Source organism: Mirounga leonina, unplaced genomic scaffold (genome assembly GCF_011800145.1).
Source record: "Mirounga leonina isolate KUSES-001 unplaced genomic scaffold, KU_Mleo_1.0 Mir_115, whole genome shotgun sequence".
NCBI classification, from domain to species: Eukaryota; Metazoa; Chordata; class Mammalia; order Carnivora; family Phocidae; genus Mirounga; species Mirounga leonina.
In genome coordinates this window covers 33,778-59,324 of record NW_023270268.1, presented here as the reverse complement: position 1 = coordinate 59,324, position 25,547 = coordinate 33,778, and the positions used below count along the sequence as shown (strand labels likewise).

The 25,547-nt window shown below is 38.7% G+C and overlaps 1 protein-coding gene across 4 annotated transcripts; it reads left to right on the top strand.

The window, feature by feature from the left end:
• The first annotated feature begins 1,122 nt into the window (after window positions 1–1,122).
• Window positions 1,123–25,426, top strand: ZNF197 (zinc finger protein 197). Of its 4 annotated transcripts, none has more exons than XM_034991047.1 (6): window positions 1,145–1,227; window positions 7,255–7,728; window positions 8,939–9,098; window positions 9,465–9,556; window positions 9,839–9,965; window positions 20,685–25,426. In XM_034991047.1, the coding sequence occupies exons 2-6, from the start codon at window positions 7,330–7,332 to the stop codon at window positions 23,000–23,002; spliced, it is 3,096 nt and encodes a 1,031-aa protein (XP_034846938.1). In that variant the 5' UTR covers window positions 1,145–1,227; window positions 7,255–7,329; the 3' UTR covers window positions 23,003–25,426. The 4 variants fall into 4 exon arrangements, with proteins under 4 accessions (XP_034846948.1, XP_034846938.1, XP_034846930.1 ...); XM_034991039.1 differs by having other exon boundaries at window positions 7,246–7,728; XM_034991057.1 differs by lacking the exon at window positions 7,255–7,728 and having other exon boundaries at window positions 1,123–1,227.
• The last annotated feature ends 121 nt before the right edge of the window (window positions 25,427–25,547 follow it).

The following is a 25,547-nucleotide window of genomic DNA, read 5'->3' as shown; positions in this document are numbered from 1 at the left end:
GAGTGATTCTACTGTGAGCAACTAAGGCTCAATCTCACTTGGTGACCCCTAAGGATCCAAGTAGGACATAGCTGAGAATTTTCTTGCCAAAGCGTGGGAAGCTTGGGCATTTATGCACCAATTGTTAATGGTCATTCTTTTAGGGTTGCCCTTGGGGCTGTTTTTCTCACCCACTTCTTCCAGGCAGTACCTGAGACCTGGCTGGAAGAGAAAGCCCTGAAGCAAAATAGACTGAGTTGTCATAGTGCACACTACAAATGGAAGGCTGTCAGGATGGATAGAACCATTCCTCAAGAGTTGCACAAAAATTATAGGTCAGCAGAGGTGACTGTGGTATAGAACACAGATGGCATATTCTTCAGGTAACAGGCAAAAGCTACTTTTAATATTTGACTCAAAGAATTTAGTGTCAAGAAATAATCCCTTCAGGGGCGCCTGGGTGGCTCAGTCGGTTAAGCGGCTGCCTTCGGCTCAGGTCATGATCCCAGAGTCCTGGGATCGAGCCCCACATCGGGCTCCCTGCTCCTTGGAGAGCCTGCTTCTCCCTCTCCCTCTGCCTGCCTCTCTGCCTACTTGTGCTCTCTCTCTCCCTGTCAAATAAAAAATAAAATATTAAAAAATAATAATAATAATCCCTTCACCTGTGTAGTAACTACTTCCATTATTTTCCAGTACCCCCAAAAGAAGTATCTGCACAATCTCTTGGACTGGGAAGGCCTCAGTTACATTTTGTTCTGCTTACCAGCCACTTCTAAGGCTAGGAGATACTAGATTGATTTCAGGACTACCGCCTTTGGGCCTCTCCGAACCATAGTGTACTGAAGAACCATGACCTTCTATATATAAGTCCAGGTGGTACAAGCTAAGATAGTAGATCCAACTCATTGAGGAGGTAACAAGCGTCCTGAGGGCCCGGGCCATGTTATTCATCTATGCATCCTTCAAGTCTGGAACGCAACAGCTCCCACCAGTTCGTTGGGAGAAATGAAAACCAAAGGGCCCAGAATCTCAGCCATTCTCGCCCCCTCCAAAGAAAACAAGGAATCATAGAGATGTGGCTTCCCAGAGAGCCAGGGATGGGAGGGGTTGCTGAGCAACCGGAAGTAGCGGTACTCACAGGTCAGCCATTATTCTGAGCTTCGGTTGCCGTTGATGCCCGTGTCATCTCTCGGCGTCCTGGTGCCCAGGAGGCGATACCCAGTGCCGGAGGCGCAGCGGGAATCCCCGGTGAGCGGGGTGGGCTCGGGTCGGGAGGGCAGGCGCGGAGGGCGGCCCGGGGTAGGGGCTTAAGCTCCGTAGGGCTGCGCAACCCTCGCCGGCCGGTCCCCGGCACTGACCCCCAGCGCGGTCCCTCCTTAGCTCCGTATTGGCGTGGACGCCCTGGGCTCGACTTGGGCAGATGCCGGTTTGGGGAAGGTAGTGAGGGCAGCACGTCTGAATCCGTGTGTGTCTGGGGTGCTCGAGTCAAACAATGAGGACAGCTGCCTCAGTAGCCAGGCCTTTCTGCTTTTCGTCATTCTTTTTTGAGGCTGGTAGAGACAGCTTGAGACTTTCTAGAGCGGTGGCAACCAGACTCCTAGGGACTTCTTTTTTTTTTTTTTTGGTAGGGATGGAATAATTTCCATCTTTTAATTTTGTATTATAATGGTAATTTAAAAACAAACTTACACCACCCATACCACCATTACTTAAGGGAGTATATTTTCACGCTAAGTACTGACACTGTAAACTCAGAATAAATGCCATTCTTTGCAAGAAAGGTCATTGCCAACCTCTATCAGTGACTGTGTACAGTTACTGTATTTTTCGTTTTACGGTTTGCCAGATTAAATCTTTATAAAGAACTAGCGTTTGGAAACTATTGCTTAAAATGAATGTTGTTTGGCTTTCAGAAGTCTCCAGATGGAAGTATTTTGGACTTTTGGAATTCGGTTCCGTGATTTCAGAATTTGCTCCCACAACTTAACCAGTCCAGTGGCCTTGAACTGCTTAGCTCGCCTGAGCCTTCTTTTGTTCTTACTTGTAGCTCACAAGCCTTTGGTGAGAAACAAACTGTATGTTTTAGGATTTATTTGTATCTGTGAAGTAAGATTAAATAGAATTCTAATAATTTACTATAGAAAATCCTTTTTTCCCCAAGTTTTATTTATCTCAAAATAAACTTTATTCTTGGGATGCCTGGGTGGCTCAGTTGGTTAAGCGGCTGCCTTCGGCCCAGGTCATGATCCCAGGGTCTTGGGATCGAGTCCCACATCAGGCTCCTTGCTCAGCAGGGAACCTGCTTCTCCCTCTCTCTCCCGCTGCTTGTACTCTCTCTGTCAAATAAAATCTTAAATAAATAAATAAATAAATAAATAAATAAATGGCAGAAAGAAAATACAAAAAAAAAAAAACAACTATTCTTTAGAGCAGTTTTAGTTTCACACCAAAATTGAGCAGAAAAACACAGAGATTTTCCATATACTTCCTACCTCCATTCATGCATAGCTTTCCTCACTAATAACATCCTCCACCAGACTGGTACATTTGTTAAAATCAATGAACCTACATTGATATGTCATAATCACCCAAATTCCATAGTCATTACATTAGGGTTTACTCTTGGGGTTATACATTCTGTGGGTTTGGACAAATGTAAAATGACGTGTATAATGTAGCCACCATTATAGTATCGTACAGAGTGGTTTCACTGCCCTAAAAATCCTCTCTGCTCTGCCTATTCATCTCTCTCTCCTCCCAACCCCCAGCAGCTATTGACCTTTTTACCGACTCCAACGTTTTACCTTTTCCAGAATGCCATGTAGTTGGAATTGTACAGTATATAGTTTTTTCACATTGGCTTCTTTCACTTAGTAATAGGCATTTTAAGATTCCTCCATATCTTTTCATGGCTTGACGGCTCTTTCTTTTTAGTGCTGAATAGTATTCCATTGTTGGGATGAACCACAGTTTATCCATTCACCTACTGAAGGACATCTTGGTTGCCTCTAGATTTTGGCAGTTATGCGAAGTGTTGTTTATACATGTGATGTTTATAATGTTTATACATCTGTGTCCAGGTTTTTGTATGGACATATTTTTTTAACTCCTTTTAATAAATACCAAGGAGCACGATTGCCAGATTGTATGGTAAAGAGTATGTTTAGTTTTGCAAAAAACTGCCAAACTGTCTTCCAAAGTTGGCTGTACCATTTTGCATTCCCACCAGTAATGAATGAGAGTTCCTGTTGCTTCACATCTCACCAGCATTTGGTGTTGTCTGGATGTGTTCTGGTGTATTCTGGATTTTGGCTATCTTAATAGGTAGCCAAAATAGCCACTTAATAGTGGTATCTTACTGTTTTAACTTGTATTTCTCTGATGACATATGATGTGGAGCATCTGTTCATGTTCTTATTTAGAATCTGTATATCTTCTTTGGTGAGGTGTCTGTTAAGGTCTTTGGGCCATTTTTTAAATTGAGTTGTTTGTTTTCTTATTGTTGATTTTTAAGAGTTCAGTTCTTTATCAGATATGTATGTCTTTTGCAAATATTTTTCTCAGTCTGTGGCTTGTCTTCTCATTCTCTTGACATTGTCTTTCACAGAGTAGAAGTTTTAAATTTTATCTAAGTCACACCTTTTGTGTTGTATCTAAAAAGTCATCACCATACCCAAGATCATTGAAGTTTTCTCCTCTGTTATCTTCTAGGAATTTTATAGTTTTGCATTTCACATTGAGATCCATTCTGAGTTAATTTTTGTGAAGGGTGTAAGATTTGTGTCTAGATTCATTTTTTTTTTTTACATGTGTATGTCCAGTTATCTTGGCACCACTTGCCAAAAAGGCTTTGTTCCACTGTACTGCCTTTGCTCCTTTATCAAATAACAGTTCTATTTGTGTGGATCTATTTCTGAGCTTTGTATTCTGTTCTATTAATTTATCTGTTCTTTTGCCAATACCACACTGTTTTGATTACTATAGTTTTATCGTAACTCTTCATGTGTGGTGTCAGTCCTTCAGCTTTGTTCTTCTCCTTCAGTGTCATGTTGGCTATTCTGGGTCTTTTGCCTCTACTATAAACTATAGAATGAGTTTGTTGGTATCCACAAAATAACTTGCTGAGGTTGTAATTGGAGTTGCACTTAACTATAGATAAAGTAGGGAAGAAGTGGCACTTTGGCAATATTGAGTCTGTCTGTGAACGTGGGATAGAAATCCTTTTTGAAAATTCCTTTCCATCACCCCCAGATCAATTATCAAGAACAGCTCAGTTTTTCTCAATTATTTTATCCCTAGTGCTACTTAAGTTTAGAACTTAATCATTTGTTTAGACCATTGTAAAAACTTTACTGGCCTTCCTGAGATCTAGTCCTCCCTCCCCCATCATTCCTCCCATATAGAATTTTGACCCTGTTAGTTAATATTTCATTCATGCTCAGAGCAGGAAACGCCTTTCTAAATATGAAACAAAACAGAGCATTAAGAAAAAGATTGGGTTGTGTGGCAAAACAAATATAAGCAAAGCCACATGAGGTGTATGGTAAAGAGATGAGAAAAGGAAAAATTTGCCACTCCCATTGTAACAAAGGACTAATTTTCTTAATGTAAAGAGTGTGTACACATTAACAAGACCAAACATTCCAATAGAAACATGAGCAAAAGATATGAATAGGTAACAGAAAATAAAATATAAATGACTCTTAAAAATCTAAGTTAGATTTGGTGAAGGAGTGAGGAGAAAGGCACTCCCATACTGCTCATGCTTGGAGTGTAAATTGTAAATTAGTTTAGGCCCAAAGAAGGACTAATTGGCAATATCAAAATGATAAAGTCACAGGGCACCTGGGTGGCTCAGTCGGTTTGGTGTCTGCCTTTGGCTCAAGTCATGATCCCAGGATCCTGGGATCCAGCCCCATGTCAGGCTCCTTGCTAAGCTTCTCCCTCTCCCTTCTGCCCCTCCCCCTGCTTGTGCATGCACGCTCACTCTCTCTCAAATAAATAAATAAAATCTAAAAAAAAAATTATAAGGTCACATAAATTTTGATCCAGCAGTTCTTTGAGGAACTTTTCATGTATATGCCTACACACATGCAAATTGATGTATGCTCAAGGTTTTTAATGATAATATTGTTTTTAATAAGAAAAGATTGAAAACTGCCCATCTGTGATGGAGTAGGTAAATAAATTAAGATACGCCCGTATAGTGATACCATGCATCAGTAAAAAGACAGGAGGGGCTATTTGTGACAGGAAAGATTTCTAAGATATATATTTTTTAAAGATTTTATTTTTAAGTAATCTCTGCACCCAGTGTGGGGCTCAAATTCATAATCCTGACATCAAGAGTCCCATCCTGCACTGACTGAGCCAGCCAGGTGGCCCTAAGATACATTGTTAATTGGAAAAAGGAAGATGCAGTGCATGATTCATGGTGTTTTGTGAAAAAAAGGAAATACAAAACAATATATATTATACTTAATTGTATAAACATAAATAGCTGGAAAGGTACATAAGAAACTAATGCGGAGAGGGAAACTTTACACAGTATGCATTTTATAATTTAAAATTTTGAACCAATATTACCTATTTAAAAAAATAACAAGGAAAAATATAAAGTAAAATCTCTTTACTGGATACGTATCGCATACAGTACATGATCACCCTCTTGTTCTGCCTCTTAAGAGCCTTTAGAATTTGACTTCTGTTTACCTCTTGACTCTACACCTACAGCCTTGCCTCCAGAGTTTACCTCCCTTCTCTGGTTTGCAAAGCATATTCCTTCCTCCCTCCCGCCCTCCTTCCCTCCCTCCCTCCCTTCCTTCCTTCCTTCCTTCCCTCCTTCCTTCCTTCCTTGTAAAGTGCATTTCTAATAGAGCTATATGTGGTATTATTCCCATGCTTTTGAAAATATAGTTCTCTCTTCCTGGAATGGCTTGCCTAATACTCCAGTGGTCTTTTTATTTTTCTTTAAAGTCCAATCCAGAATAACCTTTCATGAATTCTTTCTGTGCTTGTATGACTTCCTATTAATTTTATTTATATACTATATCGAAATTGTGTTTACATTTCTGCCTCCTCTGCTTAGTTATAGACATGCTCTGTAAGAGTCCAAGTTTTAAATGAAATTAGTGAGGGTGCTTTCATGTCACTGACAGTGATGTAACTGTTATAATCTCAAAAGCTTAAAACTGTTTGTACCTTCCAACCCAACAATTTTTTTTTCTGGGAATTTTTCCTGAAAAAATAAGCAGAAATGTAACCAAAAATTCATTAGCAAGGATAGTCAATGTGGCCTAATTTATAATAGGAGGAAATAATAAATAATTTAAATGTCTAACAACAGGGGAATGTTTAAGTATGAATGGGTTTATATGCTCTTAAAATAATGATGAGGATTATATTAAATATATTTACAAGATAACATGTGAAAAGCAAGTTAGAGAGATGTACTGTTGGTTCCAATCTTGTGATCCAAATTGGTGCAGAAGATCAGAAGAACAACTCTGGTTTTGTCTTTTCTGATTTTACAAATTTTATGTTTTGTAATAGGAAAAATAAATGTTATTTCTTAAAAAAAGCTTTTTAGCCACAAGCCTAAGTTTTGTATAATAAAAGTCAAATTTATCTAAATATTTTGATTGATGTAATGAACAATTTTCAGAGAATTCAAAGTATGTATAGTAAAGCTAACTGAGTTCAGCTTTTCTTTGTTAATTGAGGTGTTAGGATTTTGTCTCGTATCAGGATTAAGACCTTACTTGTTGACTGTACAGAACATAGGAAAGAGTTCTAGTTATAGAAAGATAATAACTAACATTTGAGCCCATATACCAGGCACTGTTCAAAACTTGGGGAAATATATGTAAAGACCAAATTCTTACACACGGCTATACAGTAGGACCTATTATTACCCCATTCTTCAGGTTAAGAAACAGACTTAGAAGTGAAGTAACTTGTTCAGGGTCACACAGGAGTAGCCAGGATGCCCAATGTTAGAGTGGTAGATAAAGATTTATTGTAATTAGGTGGAGGAGATATTGTGAATAAAGACTAAAGGGATTTCATTACTTTGGTTGCAGCAGTGGTCTAGGTAACATGAGTGTCTGTGTCCTTAGAGCCTTGGGCAGGGGCTTCTGTCAGAGGAGGCACTGCCCGGAACCTAGAACCTTGCATTTAGGAAGGTTCTCTTCATTACAGGAAATTGACTGGGGTCTGGAAATCTTGGTTATTGCTTTGGGTTAACTTTATCAATGATTTCTTGAGGTCTTCTAGATGATATTCTCCAAGTTTTAAGGAAGCAAGGATTGAAGCAAGGATTGAAGGGGCCTGGAGAGGAGCCTTTCTTAAATGACGACAATGACAAGAGAAAATTGGGCCCACAATGCTCTGAGACAAGAGGGTCTTGTTAAAGGGAAGGATGATACCTGGAAATGGGGAACCAGCTTCCAAGGAAGCAGCTCCTCTGTTTGGGAGACCTCCCACCTGCACTTTAGACAGTTACGTTACCATGAGACATCTGGACCCCAGGAAGCACTGAGCCGGCTCCGGGAGCTCTGTCGTCGATGGCTGAGGCCAGAAGCACGTACTAAGGCCCAGATCCTGGAACTGCTGGTCCTGGAGCAGTTCTTGAGCATTCTGCCTGGGGAGATTCGGACCTGGGTGCAGATCCATCGCCCTGGGAGTGGTGAGGAGGCTGTGGCCCTGGTAGAGGAGCTACAGAAAGACCTCGATGGACCAGCACTAAAAGTGAGAAGGGGGGAGGGGAGAGATTTGGGATGGAAGGAAGGAGAGAATTAAGGCAGGGCAAGCTGGGCTGGAGGGTGATCCTGTAATTTTTGTAAACAATTAATAGCTCATTAGCAACTGTAATGCTTATTACAGCAGGCTCATGAGCTATTTCAGATCATAGAATATCTGCAGAGAAATGGATTTATGATTGGCATCTTGGGTCTAATTCAGAATTAGTACACTTTATCCCTCTGGGTGATGCTTGCTAATGCAGAGTTTGGTTGAATAACCTGAAGAACATAATGTTTCTAAGTGTTCCCCTAAACAGAAGCATATGTATTATTTGTATAAGTTTGTTAGGAATGATGATGTAAGCTTGGAGTATAAATGGCAATGGGACAGCAAGAATGAAGCTTTCTAAATCTGGCAGGACCTTCCCATGTGTGCCCCTACTGGGGATTATGTGGGCCAAGGAATTGGGTTGAGATATTTACTTCTGGAAAGATTTTATATTCTTGACCATTAAATTGGGATCTTAATATATTTCCTAGTGTGTGTGAGATCTCTTTCTGTCACTCTGTAGTCCACCAGAAACATTTGTATATAAGAAGTCTGAAACCTAACTTAAAACTTGGGAGTGGCACCAAGGATGGGCTTGTTTATTTTAATCATAAAAATGAAGATTTTTAGAGCTATGTATTTCATTACAAGGCACTAATCCATCCTTATTTGAGAGAGAGGAAAGTGGAGGCAGAGAAAGGTTTGCTGGATTGTCTTATGTCAGATATCTAAGTAGCAGCAAAACCATGTGTCTAGACTCTGGTGTTCCTTCTATTGGAGCAAGAACGGATAATAAAGGGGTAAATAAGTAGAAGAGTGTATTGAACCCAAGTCTAATCTAAAACCAGGTCTGAAGCTAAAACCCATACTCTTAATTATTACTTGTTACTTCCCATTCCCTCCTAGCCCACACCCAGATCTCGCTTCTGTTTCCACCGTTCTGTTCAGTCTCAGTGGGAGAGGTCACCAGTGCCATGAGTGGGGCTAGAGGGCCAGCTCCATTGTTCTCAAGGCAAAGCTTTACTGCTGTTTTGATGCTCCATACTTGAGGTGGGTCTCTGATCTCACAGTTCGAGATTGTGGGCAGAAAGAGGTCCATAGTGGTTAGGTGAGCCCGTTTTCTGGAGGTACAAGAAAAGTCAGCTTATTTTGTTTTGCTTGTTCCTAGGTTCCAGTTCTTGTTCAGCACCAGGACATTCTTCAGGAAGGGATGAACACTCCAGGAACAGCAGTTCCTCATGCACCCATTGGCAGCCGCATAGCAACTGAAATTTGCCAAAATCCTTTTACTGACCCAGTGATGTTCAATCTTCAGGATCCACAACATGGTACTTAGTGATCCTGGCTTTGGACTTTCTCAGGATCTTTATTATGGCTCCTCCAACTTGCAGTTAGTTGCCTCCTCTCCTGTCTTGTATATGAAACCCTTATGGTACCAAGTTCTTTCTGTTATTCCCCCACCTATCCTTTCCTGGGTCCCTGTGATCTTTTATCCATTCTATTTGCTGTTCTTTTATTATTCCAGTCCTTCACATGGGGGTTACTCAGAAGAGGTTTGTAAGTCATTTTATAGCCATCATTGTCTAGTCCTGGGAGTTCTGGGTCTTTCTGAATTCCTTGTTTGTAGAAGAAATGGGACTTGGATTAGTGGTCAGGAACAGCAGTAATTTCATGTGCAGCTTTTGCTCCTTCAGATTCTTCTGCCCCTGAAGCTTCTGCCCTTTCCCAGGAAGAGAACCCAAGAAATCAATTAATGGCCCTCATGCTCCTAACAGCCCAGCCCCAGGTAGGTTTGCATTCTCTTTCCTTCCTAAGGCCCTCTCTGCACTACCAAACTATGGCTGAGGTATCCTCTGTCATCCTAGTGTTTGGGGCCCAATCAGTTCCTATCTGTAAATCACAGTCCATGTGATTGGAAGGTAGACTTTGTGTGGGGTTTCCTTATGTCTCTCTGATAGCCCTTGCTTGCCTCATGGCCTCATAATGTGTCCTTACCCAGAAGTGAAAGGAACTTTTCAGTAGGGGAGCTCCTGGGCATGGATAATCTCACACATACCTGTTATTTCAGGAGTTGGTGATGTTTGAGGAAGTGTCAGTATGCTTTACTTCAGAGGAATGGGAGTGTCTGGGCCCGATTCAGAGGGCTTTATACTGGGATGTGATGTTGGAGAACTATGGAAATGTGACCTCCCTAGGTAAGGACTCTTTCTTCCCATCATTCTTACCTTTATTTCATTAGCCTTTGTTTTCTGATTATGAAAGTAGTATATACTTATTTTGGAAAACATAGAATATTAGAAAGAAGAGAATACAACTTAAACCCACTCTTTGTAGACAACTACTGTTTTGACATATTACCTTTCTGATTTTCCTGAGTTTTTTTTATTGGCTACAAAGTTTGTCCCATAATTCAGCCATTTCCTTATTTTAGATAATTTCTGTAATAATCATCTGTCTCTGTACCTAACGTCTTTCTTTATTTCTCATTATTTTTTTAGAAGTAGAATTACTAGGCCTAAGTGTTTGAATTATTTTAAGGTTCTTCTTTCATACTGCCAAATTGCTTTCCTTGGTGATCTCTGTCCTCATGGAGAGATACATAGCACTCCTTTTGCTCTGCCTTTATTGGTACTGCGTAATCCCATTCTTTTAAATTGTTGCTGATATGGGTGCCTGGGTGACTCAGTTGGTTAAGCGACTGCCTTCGGCTCAGGTCATGATCCTGGAGTCCCGGGATTGAGTCCTGCATCGGACTCCCTGCTCAACGGGGAGTCTGCTTCTCCCTCTCCTATTCCCCTCTCTTGTGCTCTCTCTCTCTCATTCTCTCTCTCAAATAAATAAATAAAATCTTAAATTGTTGCTGATACGATTTTTTAAAGTTGTAATATCTTTATTCTCTAGTGGATTTTTATGACTAGTAATAAAGTAAGAACTTTTTTCTTTTTAAGATTTTATTTATTTATTTCACAGAGAGAGACGCAGTGAGAGAGGGAACACAAGCAGGGGGAGTGGGAGAGGGAGAAGCAGGCTTCCCGCCGAGCAGGGAGCCTGATGCAGGGCTCGACCCCAGGACCCTGCGATCATGACCTGAGCCTAAGGCAGACGCTTAATGACTGAGCCACCCAGGCACCCCTAAAGTAAGAACATTTAAAAAATATTTAGTAGCCATTTGTGCTTCCAGCAAACATGAAAATATCTATCATGTGATAGCAACTGTGGAAATGATTCTGCCCTTAAGTAGCTTATCATGATTTGGGAGATGAGCATAGAAAGAATAAACAAGGCAGAGTAAAATAATTAGTATAAGAGTGTGATAAACCTTTTAAGATGGAAATGAAGAGGACAAAGCAACCAATACCATTCCTGAGATTAGGAAAGGCCATAAAGGAGTTAGCTTTGTGCTGGACTTTGAAGAAAAGGGTAAGATTTTGTTTGGACAAATATACATTAAAAATTGAGGAATCAACTAATGCACTGATCTAATTTGAACTGAAATACAGATTTATAGTATAATTAAATAGCTGCATACTATTCCATTGTTTGTGTATCATGCTTTACATTGACAGCTTTATGATACTGAATTTCTATTCAAGAACATTACATGCCTTTCCATTTGTTCAGCACTGCTTTTATGTTTCAGGCCTGTTTTTAAATTGTCTTCATCTGGATCTTGCATAGTTCAAGATAACGTTGATTCTTTGGAATTAGAATCTTCTGATGTTTTCTAATTGACTATAGTGTACATATATGAAAATACTGATTTTTTTTGGTATGTTGCAACCTTATTATTTTGTTTACAGTAATTTATACTGTAAATTTTTACGCTTAATGAGAATGTATCTTTTACTATCTTAGATGTGCCGACTGTGGGCCAAACATTCTGTAGATTTTATATTTTGATACATGTTACCAAACTGCTTTCTACCAATGATGTACCAACTTATTTTCCCATGAAAAGAGCAAAAGAGGGCCCATCTCCCTTATATGTGCTTATGATTTGGTCAGTGTTTTAAATCTCTGCTAGGTAGATGACAAATACTATTTTTTGTTTTTCATTTCTTTGATTATTAGTGTGGTGGAAATCTTTTCACATTTATTGGTCATTTCACCCCTATTCATAGCCTTTCTACATATTTCTTTTATTTATGAGAACTGCCCCTTTGTCAAGTATTGCATATGTTTTTCCCATTTGTTTGCCTTTCAGCATTATTTATGAGTTATTATTTTTAAGCCTTAGGAAATCTTTTATGTAGTATTAAATTTAGCAGTATTTTCCTTTATGGTCTTTGTGGTCTTCTCAGTAAAATTATTTTTATTTGTTTAAGATTTTATTTATTTATTTAGAGAGAGTGTGTGCAAGCAGGGGAGGGGGAGGGGCAGAGAGAGAGGAAGAATCTCAAGCGGACTCCATGTTGAGCACAGGGCCCCTTGTGGGGTTCGATCCCATGACCCTGAGATCATGACCTGAGCCAAAATCAAGAGTCAGACACTTAACCGACTGAGCTTCCCAGGCGCCCCAGTAAAATTATTATTTTTTTAAAAATCACTTGTATTGTTTTCAGGTACTTTTATTGTTTCCTTTTTATTCTTAAGCTTTACTCTATCTAAAATTTATCTTGATATATAGAATGACATATGAATCTAATTTGTTTCTTTGTTTTTTAACCCAAGTGGCTTTTAGTAGTTGTAATGCTATTTACTCAATAATCCATCTTTTCTAAGAATTTAAAAATATGTTTTATGAGTAAATTGGTGAATTTTATGAAAAACACTCACCATGGATCCATATAACTCATGCTATAAGCCAAAATAAATTCTAGATGGGTCTAAGAGTTAAACTAAAAAAAAAGAGAAGAAAATGGAATTGCTTATTTAGTCTAGCTCTTTGAGGAAAGAGAAGTTTGAATCAATTTTAACAAATAAGATATGCTTCGGGATGCCTGGGTGGCTCAGTCATTAAGCGTCTGCCTTCGGCTCATGTCATGATCCCAGGGTCCTGGGATCGAGTCCCGCATTGGGCTCCCTGCTCCGCGGGGAACCTGCTTCTCCTTCTGCCACTCCCTCTCCATGTGCTCTCTCTTTCTCTCTCTCTCTGACAAATAAATAAAATCTTTAAAAAAAACAAAAAATAAGATATGCTTCAACTGCAATATTGTTAGGACTTTAGCAAGCAGTATTGTTAGGACTTTAGCAAGCAGATACCCAGGGGTTTATGCCTTTTGACCTAGTGATTTTCATTTGAGGATGATACCTTAAAGAAATGGTTCAGAAAGAGGAAAATAACTAACATGTCTAAGGATAGTACCAGCAAAGTATATATAAATGGTTAAAAGTTGGGCACAACGTAATTCCCCGAGATAGAGAAAGTACTAATAAGCAAACCATTGTGTTTGACTTGGAGTTATACTGTGACACTATCAAATATGACAATTCTGTGCTCAATTTCCATGCACTGATAAACTATTTGGTAGAAAAGCAGATTCTCAGATGGCTTGCACACACTGTTTCAGTATGTAAAAGATTTGTATATGTTTTATTTAAGGGATTGGAATAGAATTTGAAGGAAATTCAGGAAATATTGAGTACTTCCCATATGTTAAGCTTAACTACCCCTGCCTTCAAACATTCAAGTTGGAGTGGTAGACATTTATACTAATAATTACAGTACAGTGTGACAAATGCTATGTAATAAAAGCGTGCACAAGTATGGGAGCCCATAGGAGCTTGGGATAGTGGGACTAGGAGAGTGGGGGCAGGGGTGGGTGGCTAAGGGAAAGATTTACGTGGGGGTGACTTTTTATTTTAATAACAGTTTTATTGAGCTATAATTCACATACCTTATAATTCACCCATTTAAAGGTTACAGTGCAGTGGTTGTTAGTAATACACAGAGCTGTGTGACCATCACCACAATTAATTTTAGAATAGTTCATCACCCCAAAGAGAAGCTTTGTACCATATAGCAGTCAAATTCATTTCACCCAACTGCCCCTCCAACCCAGCCTTAGGCAACCATTAATCTGCTTTCTATCTCTCTAGATTTGCCTTTTCTATGGGCATTTTATATAAATGGAATCCTACAGTATGTGGTCTTTTGTGACTGCTTTTACTTAGCATAATGTTCTCAAGGTTCATCCATACTGTGGCATGTATTAATACTTTATTCCTTTTAATGCTGAATAATATTCTCTTGTGTGTGTATATATCACATTGTATTGATTCATCAGTTGATGGACATATAAACATTTTGTTTCCACCTTTGAGCTATATAAATAACACTGCTGTGAATATTTGTGCACAAGTTTTTGTGTGGATGTATGTTTTCATTTCTCTTGGATATATACCAAGGAGTGGAATACCTGGGTGTTCTGTGAAAATATTCACAACAGCTGCGTTTTGGTTTCTAAAAGGAGAGAAAAGTTTATTATTATAGAAACCTAATAGAAACAGAAGAAAGGAATCTACACATAAATGAGAGCAATAGTAAGCAATAAATGAGAATAAGACAATGTTACATTAGTCAGGTAACACAACATCCAACCTCATTAGCTGGGGAAGCCCCATGGAGACAGCCTGTCTGGAGTCCAGATTGAGAGGCTTGGGCGGAGCATCCTCCACTCAGGTGAGACTTCCAACTGACCATCCCCATAAGGGCCATATTTATAGGGCAAATGATGGGATCTGAAGTTAAACATTTGTTCACCTATGTGCAGTTTGGAGTGAGCTGCGTTTCTATGTTATCATGGAGCCTGGGCTATATTTTCAAGGAGCTACTTGCCTCCCCTCCCAGGTTACATTCTGGGGAGCCAGCCCTGCTTTGTAGGAGGAGGGGATGTGAGGCAAGATTTATAACTCTTGGCGCCCAGAAGGGTCAGTTCTGACCTGGAGGCCAGATAATATAGCTTAAATAATGAGGCTTCCAAGGTTATTCACATAGCCTGAGTCTCACAAACAACATTCTGTAGCCTGCCTGCATACATTCAGGTCTAGGTTGTTGGTTATGCAAGACAAATCACAGAAGCATCCATCCTTATAAAACACTGGGTCAGGGCGCCTGGGTGGCTCAGTCGTTAAGCATCTGCCTTCAGCTCAGGTCATGATCCCAGGGTCCTGGGATCGAGTCCCACATCGGGCTCCCTCCTCTAGGGGAAGCCTGCTTCTCCCTCTCCCACTCCCACTGCTTGTGTTCCTGCTCTCACTATCTCTGTGTCTGTCAAATAAATAAATAAAATAAATAAAATCTTAAAAAAAAAAAACAAAAACCACGGGGTCAAATGGTAACTCTGTTTAATCATATGAGGAGCTGACAGACTGTTCCAAAGTTGCTGCACCATTTTACACTCTCACCACTGGTATATAAGGGTTTCAGTTTCTCTGATCTTTCAGATCTTTTTTTTTTTAAGATTTTATTTATTTATATGAGAGAGAGAGAGCACAAGAAGGGGGAGGGTCAGAGGGAGAAGCAGACTCCCTGCTGAGGGGGGAGCACGATGCAGGGCTCTGTCCTGGGACTCCGGGATCATGACCTGAGCTGAAGGCAGACGCTTAACTGCCTGAGCCACCCAGGTATCCCGCAGTTTCTCCAGATTTTCCCCAGCATTTACAATCTTTAATAATTTAATAATTTTGGGGCTCCTGGGTGGCTCAGTCGTTAAGCATCTGCCTTCGGCTCAGATCATGATCCCAGGATCCTGGGATCGAGCCCTGCATCGGGCTCCCTGCTCTGCAGGAAGCCTGCTTCTCCCTCTCCCACTCCCCCTGCTTGTGTTCCCTCTCTCGCTGCATCTCTCTCTGTCAAATAAATAAAATCTTAAAAAAAAATAATATAATTTAATAATTTATATCTTTCTGATTATAGCCATTCTGGTGGATCTAAAAAGATAACTCATTGTGGTTTTCATTTGCATTTCCCTGATGACTAAAGATGTTGTGCAACTTTTCATGTGTTTATTGGTTGTATGTCTTTGAAGAAATGTCTTTTCAGATTCTTTGCCTATATTTTAATTGGGTTGTCTTTTTATTGTTGAGTTGTAGGAGTTTATATATTTTAGATACAAATACCTTATCAGGTATGGGACTTTCAAGTATTTTCTCCCATTCTGTGAGTGTCTTTTCACTTTCTCAGTGATATCCTTTGAAGCACAAAAGTTACTAATTTTGATGAATTTCAATTTATCCTTTCTTTTGTTGCTTGTGTTTTGCTGTCGCATCTAAGAAACTATTGCCTAATTCAAGGTCATGGAGATTTATGTATGTGTTTTCTTTTAAGAGTTTTATAGTTTCAGTTCTTAGTTTTGTTCTTTGATCCATTTTGAGTTAGTTTTTGTATGTGGTGTGAGTAAGGGTCCAACTTCATTCTTTCCATGTCTCAGCATCATGTCTCAGCACCATTCCATTATCTCAGCAGCATCTTCCCCCCACTGAATTGTTTTGGTACCCTTTTGAGAATCAGTTAACCATAAATGTGGAGGCTCATTTCTGCACTCTCAATTCTGTTCCTTTGATTATATGTCTATCCTTATGTCAGTGGAAGCCTGTCTTATTACTGTTGCTTTGAAGTACATTTTAAAATCAGGAAGTGTGAGCCCTTCAATTGTGGTTCTACTTTTTCAGTATTATTTTAGCTATTCTAGGCTTGTTGAGTTTCCATATCAATTTTAGTATTAGCTTGTCAATTTCTGAAGAGGCCAGGGGATTTATGATAGGGATGATTGCACTGAATTTATAGATCAATGTGGGGATCATTGCGATTTTAACAGTATTAAATCTTCCAATCCATGAACATGGAATATGTTTTCATTTGTTGAGTCTTTAACTTCATTCAACAGTGTTTCTTAGTTTTCAGAGTATAAGTTTTGTACTTCTTTTTAAAATTTATTCCTAAGTCTTTTATTCTTTTTTATGCTGTTATTTCTTAATTTCCTTTTAAGATTGTTCAGTGCTATTGTGTAGAAATCCCACTTTTTTGCTTATTTATCTTGTGTCCTACAACCTTGCCGTACTTACTTAGTTTTAACAGTTTTTTTGGTAGATTCTTTAGGATTTTCTACATATAAGATCTTGTCATCTGCAAAGAGGTAGTTTTACTTCTTCCTTTTCAATCTGGATGACTTTTATTTCTTTCTATTGCCTAATTGCCCTGGCTGAAACCTGCAGTCTATGTTGCATAGAAGTGGCAAGAACAGAAATCTTTTTCTTGAGAGTTCTTAGAGAGAAATCATCAATTGTTCACCATTAAGTAATTGATGTTAGCTTTGGATTTTGTTTGTAGTTTTTGGCTGAAGAACTTTATCACATCGAAGAAGTTCTCCTTCTATTCCTACTGTGTCAAGTATTTTATTCATCAAGGGGTATTGGATTTTACCAGATGCTTTTTCTGCATCTATTGAGATGACTATGTGATTTTTGTCATTCATTACATTGATATGTAATTAATTGATTTTCCAATATTATACCAAATTGCATTTCTGTGATAAATCTCACTTGGTCATGGTGTATAATTTTTTTTCATGTGTTGCTGGCTAGTATTTTGTTGAGGATTTTCATGTCTATATTCATAAGGTCTATTTGTAGATTTCTTTCTTTTCTTTTTTATTTTTTTTTGTGATGTCTTTGTCTGGTTTTGGTTATCAGGGTAATACTGGTCTCATAGAGTGAGTTGTGAAGTGTTCCCAACTCTTCTGTTTATTGGAAGAGTTTGTGAAAAATTGGTATTTTAATGTTTGGTAGAATTCATCAGTGAAGCACTCTGGGCCTGGGCTTTTCTTTGTGGGTGGTTTTTTGATTACTGACTCAATTTCTTTATTTTTTAGAGATCTATTGATATTTTCTATATCTTCTTGAGTCAGTTTTAGTAATTTGTGTCCTTCTAGGAATTTGCCCATTTCATCTTAAATTGTCCAGTTTATTTGCACAGAATCATTTGTAGCATTCCCTTAGAATCCTTTTTATTTCTGTAATATTTGGTAATGTCTAGAGGGGGTGACTTTGGGCTTATTTTTAAGGGTGTGGATATTGGGCTTGTAGTGACTTGGGAAAAGGAAGAACAATTCAGGAAGAGAAGAGAGCATGGACAGTGATAGAGAAGCAAGCAAAAACATGACATTGGGCATCTGCATGTAGTTCTCTCTGGTTAGAGTCTAGGGGCATAAAGAATACTGGCAAGAAGTGAAACCAGAAAGATAGGCAGACAGCGGGTGAGGGCATCTCTTGGGCTATGCTGGTTACTTGTGCTTTATTGTCTAGGCAGTGAAGAATCATTTGTTTTGAGCAGGTGAGTGACATGATCAAATTTACCTATTGGAAAGATAATTGGCAATGGAATGATCGTGGATTAAAGAAGAGGAGAGGGTTGGAAGTAGGGAAGCCTGTTTGTTTCTTGCAGGCTTCATCAAAGATTGCAGAAAGTAACCAGCTTCCTCTATCAATCTGACATTTTTCTACCAAGTCTGCTAAAGCTCAATAGGTCTACACATTGTCTGATTTCTATAATAAAATTTCTATACTAAAATTGGTTAAAATAGCGTAACCAGCTCATAACTGTGTATATAAGAATTGCTAATTTCTCTATTTTTAAGAATTTTATTTTATTTTTAAAGATTTTATTTATTTGAGGGGTGCCTGGGTGGTTCGGTCAGTTAAGTGGCTGCCTTCAGCTCAGGTCATGATCCCAGAGTCCTGGGATCGAGCCCTGCGTTGGGCTCCCTGCTTAGCTGGGAGCCTGCTTCTCCCTCTTCCTTTGCCCCTCCCCCTGCTTGTGAACTCTCTCTCTCTCTTTTTCTGTCAGATAAAGAAATAAAATCTTTAAAAAAAAAAAAAGATTTTATTTATTTGAGAGAGACAAGCAGGGGGGAGGGGCAGAGGGAGAGGGAGAAGCAGACTCCTCACTGAGCAGGGAGTCCAATGTGGGACTCAGATCCCAGGACCCTGGGATCATGACCTGAGCCGAACGCAGACACTTAAACCAACTGAGCCACCCAGGCGCCCTCTTTTTTTAAGAATTTTAATCATTCTTAGGGGCGCCTGGGTGGCTCAGTTGGTTAAGCGACTGCCTTCGGCTTAGGTCGTGATCCTGGAGTCCCGGGATCGAGTCCCACATCGGGCTCCCTGCTCGGCAGGGAGTCTGCTTCTCCCTCTGACCATCCTCCCTCTCATGCTCTCTGTCTCTCATTCTCTCTCTTTCAAATAAATAAATAAAATCTTTAAAAAAAAAAAAAGTATTTTAATCATTCTTTTTTCCTTTCAAGACATTTAGAATACTGAATATGTATTTTAAGGCATTTCTGTCTTTCTGTTTTTGTTTTTTGTTTTAAGTAAACTCTGTGCCCAATGTGAGGCTCAAACTCACAATCCCGAGATCAAGATTTTGCATGCTCTATGACTGAGCCAGCCAGGTGCCCCAAGAATTGCTAATTTCTTAACCATTTTTCATATCAATAAACCACTTGCAACACTTCCACTTCTTAAAAACTCTTCTACTTCTTTAAAACACTTCTACTTCCTTAAAGAGAATCTCCTTGAAACCAATCACTGTGGACGAGGAAACTGGAGTACCAGTATTGGATAGGACACATGCCCATCCCTATTGTCAGGTGAAGTAATGTGATTGGCAGTCCTGCCTGAATCCTGGAGAAAGGGGCAGTTGAGATATGTAAATCTGACCTAAGAATGTAGTTCAGGTGGACATTTATTAGGTATTTCCTATCCTTACCCTCTCATAAGTTAAATTTATAATGAAATAAAATAGCTATTTCTTTCCTATGTCTTTTCTATTTGGGTAGAAGAACAGGGTTGTTATCCTGTAATAGAAGATAATATTACTATTATTCACATTATTTTACTTACTAGATAATTTGGGAAACAAGTTCATGATTTCTCCTTACATTTGGATGGTGAAAGTAAGTTGCCAAAACATTTTCAAAAAGATAATTTCACATTTTACAATATTTGAGAATGTTGGAGTAGAAAGAGACTGGCAGTTTACTAGTTCAGCCACATCATTTTATAGATGTATTATGTTTTTAAAATGTGTCTATGTTTTTTTTTTTCATTCTGTATTTCTTCTTACATATGTATATATATATTTTTTAAGATTTTCATTTATTTATTTTAGAGAGAGAGGGAGCAAGCGGGGGAAGGGAGAGGGACAAGCAGACTCCATGCTGAGTGCAGAGCCTGATGTGGGGCTCAATCTCATTTGGGGCTCAATCTCATGACCCTGAGATCATGACCTGAGCTGAAATCAAGAGTCAGATGCTTAACCAACTGAGCCACCCAGGCACCCCTCTTCCTTTTTATATTTAGTTGAATCTAACTCAGTCCTGATGTTTTCCATTTCTCAATTTTAAAAGGAATAGTGGGAGTTATAGATGAATTCTAAGCATTAAGTTGCTTTTTAGTGGATTTTTTCCCTGTAGGTTACTTGCTTTCAAGTAATTAAAAAATATGCACTTGACTCTTCAAAAATTAAAGATGATTTTAGGGTCCTGACATATATTTTCTCTCCATTAGAGTTCCCATCTTCCTAGCAAGAAGAAAATAAAGAGACAGTTCTTTATAAGCCAAATGATTCTCCCTGTTCCATCCAGGTTCCTGAGCCTCATGTCTGAACCACCTATGCATGATCCCATGTTCTCTGTCTGGTTCTTCCTTATATCTGTTTACTCAACATCATTTATATTTTTCCATCTGCTCCCTGAAGACAAGGAGCTTAAAAGTGTCCGAGTAAGTTCTGTGTTAAAACACAACCTTATCAATGTAGGATTCTGTTTTGTACTTTCATTTAATGAAAAGTGTCTTCTTTTTGTATTCATATAAAAGTGTACCCTACTGGCTTGTTTTAAAGTCATTTGAAGATCTTATTCTTACTAACACAGGGACATGGTAACATTTGCATTTTTAATTCCTTTTACCAGAATGGGAGACCATGACTGAGAATGAGGAGGTGACACCAAAGCCAAGCATTTCTCAAAGAGCTGATTCTCAAAAAGGAACATCCAAAAGACTTCAGGGAGGTGTTCCTCAGATCCTAGATTTTGAGGAAGCATGTGAATGGCAAGTTTTGGCAAGTCATTGGGAAACTAAAACAGGGGAAAGAGATACCCTAAAGAAAGTTTCCGTCTGTGAAATAGATAAGAAGAAAAGGACTCTACCAGAAAAACAAGGCCAAAAGTGGAAGGAATTTGGAGAAAGCTTGACTTCAGGTTCAGCTCTTTCTGAAAGTTTAATAGGTACTGAAGGAAAGAAGTTTTATAAATGTGATATATGTTATAAACATTTCAATAAAATCTCCCATCTTATAAACCATCGGAGAATCCACACTGGTGAGAAACCTCATAAATGTAAGGAGTGTGGAAAAGGCTTTATTCAGCGCTCAAGCCTTCTAATGCATTTACGGAACCATTCTGGGGAGAAACCTTATAAATGTAATGAATGTGGGAAAGCCTTCTCTCAAAGTGCTTACCTTCTAAACCATCAGAGAATCCACACTGGGGAGAAGCCTTATAAATGTAAGGAGTGTGGAAAGGGCTTCTATAGGCATTCAGGCCTTATTATACATCTAAGGCGCCATTCTGGGGAGAGACCTTATAAATGTAATGAATGTGGGAAAGTTTTCTCTCAGAATGCTTACCTCATTGACCATCAGAGGCTCCACAAAGGGGAAGAACCTTATAAATGTAACAAGTGTCAGAAAGCTTTCATTCTGAAGAAGAGCCTCATTCTGCACCAGAGAATCCACTCTGGGGAAAAGCCCTATAAATGTGATGAATGTGGAAAAACCTTTGCTCAGACCACTTACCTTGTTGACCATCAGCGGCTCCACAGTACAGAGAACCCATATAAATGTAAAGAATGTGGAAAAGTTTTCATTCGAAGCAAAAGCCTCCTCTTACACCAGAGAGTACACACAGAAAAGAAGACTTTTGGTTGCAAAAAATGTGGGAAGATTTTCAATTCAAAGTCAAACCTCATTGACCATAAGAGGATGCATAGCAGAGAGAAGCCATATAAATGTACTGAATGTGGGAAAGCCTTCACTCAGAGTGCTTACCTTTTTGACCACCAGAGACTCCACAATGGAGAGAAACCTTACGAATGTAATGAGTGTGGGAAAGTTTTCATTCTAAAGAAGAGCCTCATTTTACATCAGAGGTTCCATACTGGAGAGAATCTCTATGAATGTAAAGACTGTGGCAAGGTCTTTGGTTCTAACAGAAACCTCATTGACCATGAAAGACTACACAATGGGGAGAAGCCCTATGAATGTCGAGAGTGTGGGAAGACTTTCATCATGAGCAAAAGTTTCATGGTCCATCAGAAACTACATACACAGGAGAAATCCTACAAATGTGAGGATTGTGGGAAGGCTTTTAGTTATAATTCAAGCCTGCTCGTACATCGGAGAATCCACACCGGAGAAAAGCCCTTTGAATGCAGTGAGTGTGGAAGGGCTTTCAGTTCTAACAGAAACCTCATTGAACATAAGAGAATCCACAGTGGTGAGAAACCCTATGAGTGTAATGAGTGTGGTAAATGCTTCATTTTGAAGAAAAGCCTCATTGGACATCAGCGGATTCACACAAGGGAAAAATCTTATAAATGCAGTGACTGTGGGAAAGTCTTCAGTTACCGCTCAAACCTTATAGCCCATCAGAGAATCCATACTGGTGAGAAGCCCTATGCATGTAATGAGTGTGGGAAAGGCTTTACTTACAACAGAAACCTCATTGAACATCAAAGAATTCACAGTGGGGAAAAAACCTATGAATGTCATATATGTAGAAAAGTTCTTACCTCTAGTAGAAATCTTATGGTACATCAAAGAATCCACACTGGAGAGAAGCCTTATAAATGTAATGAGTGTGGAAAAGACTTCAGTCAGAATAAAAACCTTGTTGTACATCAGAGGATGCACACTGGGGAAAAACCATATGAGTGTGAGAAGTGTAGAAAATCTTTTACTTCTAAAAGGAATTTAGTTGGCCACCAGAGAATCCATACAGGGGAGAAACCGTATGGGTGTAATGATTGTAGTAAAGTTTTTAGGCAGAGAAAAAACCTTACTGTACATCAGAAAATTCATACAGATGGAAAACTTTGTGAATGTGATGAGTCTGAAAAAGAATTCTCTCAAACTTCAAACCTTCATCTTCAACAAGAAATCCATACTGTGGAGGAATTCTCTTGGCTCCAAAATGCCAATGAGTCCAAGACAGAGATTCAGAAAATCTAGTGTCATTTGTAAAAGGGGATAAAATCCCTGCCTACCTAAGTAACTATTAGACAAATGGCAGTGTATGGTCCTTGCAAGGAAAAAATTCATGATTGACCCTTTTGTAGACAAATGATTTGCATGTGAAAGAAAGTTAATCTAGACTTTCAAGACTACATAAACCAAATTCTAGTTAAAGAATATTATGTCCCAGACCATTTGTTATGACTCTGGAAAGGAGCCTTAGAGCACTTGAAGGCTCTGAAGAACCTTACGATATGTAATGATGTAGTTGTAAATGATAGCAAAAATATCTTTGTATTAAGAAATGGACATTGTTTCTGGAAATGTGTATATTGTACATTTTAAAAATAGCTTCACTGCTACAAAAAGTCTCGAGCATATGATTGAGACATGTCAGACATGGAGTTGAGTGGGCAAGAGTCTGCTGTTTGAGGACAACTTAAGAAGAGTACTAGATTTGGAATTAGAAGACCGAGGTTTGGGTCCTGGCTCTTCCTCTTACTAGCTATGTGATGTTGTTAAGTCAGCCTCTAGGCCTCAGTTTCTCTGTCAGTCAAGTGTTGACATAATGCTTTCTTAAAAGGGTTTGAGGATTAAGTGAAAGGATGGTTGTGAACATACTTTGTGAAATAATTTAGTTGTCAATAAAGTTGGGTAAAAGAGGTATGGTCAAAATCTAGAACATAATGTATGTTTGGCATACATTATGGCATAATGTAATGTTTGTTTATTACATCAATATTAGGACTCTGGGAACTTCAAAAATACTCATTTTTTAAGAGGAAGTATGATGGATAGCTTACTTTGGATTTAATAGTCTAGAAGACTTTTTAAAAAGATAGTTTTCAGAATTTGATGGGATTAATAGATAATATGCCTAGTTTGTTTTGATGGTAAAATACTGGCTTATTATGGAAAAGCAATATTATGTCCAGTTGTTAACACTGAAGCCAAGGAAAACTGTTTTTCAACCTTCAGATTTGAAACCTGGCAGATGTAGAATGTCAAAAATGGAAGGACAGTCCTGTGTTGCTTTCCTTGTTCATAGGGAAAAGTCCTTAACTCCAACCCCTGAGCTAATGATCACTGCCACTTTATTCTCAGTTCTAATCAACATTTCACCACTGCTGACATATGAAAGCTTGTTACTCAAGAAGCAACATTCTGTTCCAGTACTCAACTTACTAATAAGTTTCACAAGAACCAAGTCCTTAAAGCTCTGATTAAATCGATTCAGAATCCACCCCTGAGTGGTCAGGCCCATTACTGCCTGTGAACCAATCATTCATTCAGTCTGTTCTCTTTTGTACATTTGTAGATTTAATTCATCCTATATTCTTGAGTTGCTATTTTTATATTGTAATTCTCAAAACTCCCAGTTCTGCAGCTGGACTATAAATACCTTAATATCCAGATTGTGTTTCTAATAATAGCATTGAACTGATGTGTTGATAAATGTTACTAATTCAACCTCAGAGTTCCTTGAGGTCTGGTTCCTCGTTAGACTGAAAGGTAAACAAGAGTGAAAAATGGAAGGGCCCAAGATTTAAAGTCTTAAGACCTGGGTATAAGTCAGCTTCTGCCACTTTCCTTGGACAGATGCTTTTATTACTTGGAGCCTTGATTTCCTCATCTGTATAACAGGAGGGAGAATATCTACCTCACAAAGTTGTTATGAGGTAATGAATATGGAGATGCTTTGTATCTGTGCTATAGAAGAATCACTACAGATTATGTAATTACAAAGGGGAAGATGTACTTTAACAGAGAAGCTGGCATTCACCTCTTAACCATCACTAAGACCAAGACAACCTACATTATCTGCCTCCTCATGTGATGCAATAAGCCAGAAGTGTAACCTGAATTTATCAAGCTTCTTAGACCTAATCGCCAGTTTACAGGAAATACAGGAAGCAGACGAACAAGATAAATGACACAACAAGAAACAAATTTAGAACAGGGACTATTGTATAAGAAAACTGCACTGGATTCTTCAAAAATATGATGAAAAAGGAAGAGGGTGATAATTGTTGAAGCTGGATGAATATTGGGTGTTCATTGTACTGATCTCTGCTTTTGTATATGTGTTATATTTTCCAGAATGAAAGGTATAAAAAGTGGGTGAGGGAGGTTGTTTTTAAAAGATACTGAAGAACCATAAGACACTAAGAGCCAGAGATAGACTCACACAAATGCCCAATTGATTTTTGGCAAAGGTTGAACAATTCGGTAAAAGGGATAGCGTGTTCAACAAATGCTGCTGGTGGAATTTGATATCCATAGGCAAATATCCATCCATCCATCCGTCCATCCATCCATAGTCAGGAGCTAGGACTAAGCAAAAAACTCTTAGATTTACATCAAAAGCAGGCTCCATAAAAGGAAAAATGATAAATTGGACCTCATCACAATTAAAATAATTTGTTCTGCAAAAAAAAACAAAAACAAACACTTTTTAAGAGTGATAAGACATTACAGACTTGGGGAAAATATTTGTAAATCATATATTCAACAGGATTTGTATCTATACTACATAAAGAAA